The 2681-nt window shown below is 42.5% G+C and overlaps 1 protein-coding gene across 1 annotated transcript; it reads right to left on the minus strand.

Moving 5' to 3' along the window:
* Window positions 1-1797: 1797 nt before the first annotated feature.
* Window positions 1798-2177, minus strand: PPTG_16261 (hypothetical protein; the record flags this gene model as incomplete). Its single annotated transcript, XM_008913894.1, has 2 exons — window positions 1798-1929; window positions 2097-2177. The coding sequence occupies 2 exons, from the start codon at window positions 2175-2177 to the stop codon at window positions 1798-1800; spliced, it is 213 nt and encodes a 70-aa protein (XP_008912142.1).
* Between the last annotated feature and the right edge of the window lie 504 nt (window positions 2178-2681).

Raw genomic sequence — 2681 nt, forward strand, 5'->3', positions numbered from 1 at the left:
CAGAATCTTCCTTCTTCCCCTCAAGTGGTCTTCGCTCCGGTCTTCTTCTCCGAGTGGTGACTCCTCCCTTCGCTCCTACAAGCCCTACGTCCTCCAAGATCCGTGACCTTTATCATAGCGTTCTAGTAATAGTAGAAGCTCCAAAGCTATTAATTCCGCTGATATTGCCGGACGAATCGAGAATCAAAGTTTTGCTGTACGAAGCAGCTCCCGCTATTACTCCGCTAAGGTAGCCCATCCTGTAATCATCCTTGCTCAAATAAAGTATCTGCGCATAATCGTATGTTCGATAACCACTCGAGTCTAACGAAAGATAGAATGAATAATTATAAATGGATGATTGAAATGTAGGCTGTGGATATGTAAAACCGGAACTGATTTTGTTTATTCCTATATAGATCAAACGATTTTAGTCATGAGTGCTATTCCTGACTTCGGGGCTTCGATTCCGAAAAAAATCAAGTCTGCTTCGATGGGATATAACTTCGATAGGACGATCGATATTGAGCAATAATTTGAAAATATAATGAGTGAATCAATATACATAAATCATGTGCGCTTCGTTTGTTAAACTCGATTCCGTTCAAGACGGATACAACAGCACATGGAAATACAGTTTACCTGGTAGTGCTGCCGATTTTAAGGATGTAGCATGTGCAGTTCAATCGATTTCGATGTATAACTCTGAATACAACATTGACGCCGCTCAATTGTGGAACAATTCCTTTAAAATTGAAGTTCCGACAGCTGGAACCACAGCCACTGTATCTGTTAGCTTGCCTGATGGGCTTTACAGTTATACTGATATAAATCGAAGCATCCAGACAGCTCTCGTAAATGCTGGAGCGTATTTAATTAATCCATCGGGTGAGAAATTTTCTATATTCAACTAACGGAAAACAGTGTGTATTATGCTGCTCAATTCGATTTTAGCGCTACTCCAACGACACTTCCTACGGCTGGTGGCACTTGGACACGACCGGCAAGTGGTCTTTATTCGTCAGGCGGTACTAGTTTGACAACAACAACGCGTGTCCCTCGCATCATCATCGATAATGCCGCTTTTGGTAAAGTAGTAGGATTGACTACTGGTACGTATCCTTCCTGGATGAACTGTCATAATGAAGCGCGCACATCAATCACGATCTCAATCTTTAATCAGAATGACACAAAGATTAAGTTCCGCGACACTTCAGTGAGCATCATGCTTCTGCTTCGTCCAAAAAAATAAATAATCGAATGACTAATTTTTTTTTATCCAACTCTCATAACCGAAAACTTCCCTCTCGCCGTTTAGCACGCAAATCGGCCATTTTAGCCTTCATTTCAGGACTGCCTTTAGCTGGTTTCTTAGAAACTCCCACACCATAACGTCTCTTTACCTCACCTTGCATTAGAGTTTCATGTTCCGGTTTGCTTGCTTTTGATAGTATAAATTTCTCACCTGCATCGACTGCATCAGTTAGAACCCCCTTACGTTTAGCATACCCGAGAGCATTTATTGCCGCCTTCTTAACATCCGCTATAGATACACGTCCTCCCTCTTTCTCTATATCACTGTCAGAATCGTATAAACCAACTCCGGTCAATGACTTAATTGCTGCTCTCGCTGGGATTGCTGCTTGAGGGGCCCCAAACGCTGACGCAAGAGCCGGAACCGCTACGTCTAATCCCTTTGAAAGCAGTCCGCTGGCTTTTACAAATTTGAATGCTGTCGATAACCCAGATTTGATTTTACTCCAAATGGATCCCCCTTGGAGCTTCTTGTATCCTTTCTTGCTCTCATGACGTGTGATATCAATTGCGAGCTTTTAGTGCTTTCTCATACGAAGCTGGGTGGAGATGGATAACAGAGCCTGAACCCTTGAGTTGGTTTGCAGTAAGACTTAGCTTACCTGTATTGAGAGCTTTGGGCAGCTTGGCCCATCGCTAGAAATCGTCAATTTGCGATACATTATTGCTATATTCTCTAAAACATATTGAATACAGAATTGACAAATTCAGATCTTTCATGTTCTTAAATACATCAGGTCTGTTGTGCTGCTTGGAATATAACCAAAGCATACAGAAGGGTCCGCAATAGTCGCCATACGTACCTCGATATTTGTTGGTATTATATCGCCCGACTCCATACTTCGTAGGTGCCGCTTCTCCCATGCTATCAAAATATTCGCCATTGTGAACAGCTGTCCAGTGTCCTACATCCATATTAGGTTGTCGTAGCAAAATCAGATATGATCCATTCTTCGGAAGCGGCTGAGTGATCTCACTTGACTCGAATATATTATCGAGCTGAACCCCCATCTTCTCTGCGAGTTGAATAAGATCGTAATCACTGGTAATTGGCGTAACAAGGCTGTTCATAATAATTAATTTAACAAAAATATATTGATCGAGATATAGATTCAACGATGTCTGAAACACAACTTTCCGATCAATACCTTTACCAGAGCTCGCTCAAGAGTGATCCCGAGATTAACTGGCGAGCGCGTGCCTTTTGTTATCGATCTTAACAAGGTTCGTACCAAAACGGTGTTATCACTATCAACGCTACGTCCCAGCTTAATGGTAGTGAAGGATTTTCCTGCCTCCTCGGTGCTTACATTATGCTACAATACAAGGTTTCGATGAAGAACACGCATGTGACGGGGTCGCACAGCACCTTGCGCTGAGGAAGTAGG

The sequence above is a fragment of the Phytophthora parasitica genome (genome assembly GCF_000247585.1).
Source record: "Phytophthora parasitica INRA-310 unplaced genomic scaffold supercont2.56, whole genome shotgun sequence".
NCBI classification, from domain to species: domain Eukaryota; phylum Oomycota; class Peronosporomycetes; order Peronosporales; family Peronosporaceae; genus Phytophthora; species Phytophthora nicotianae.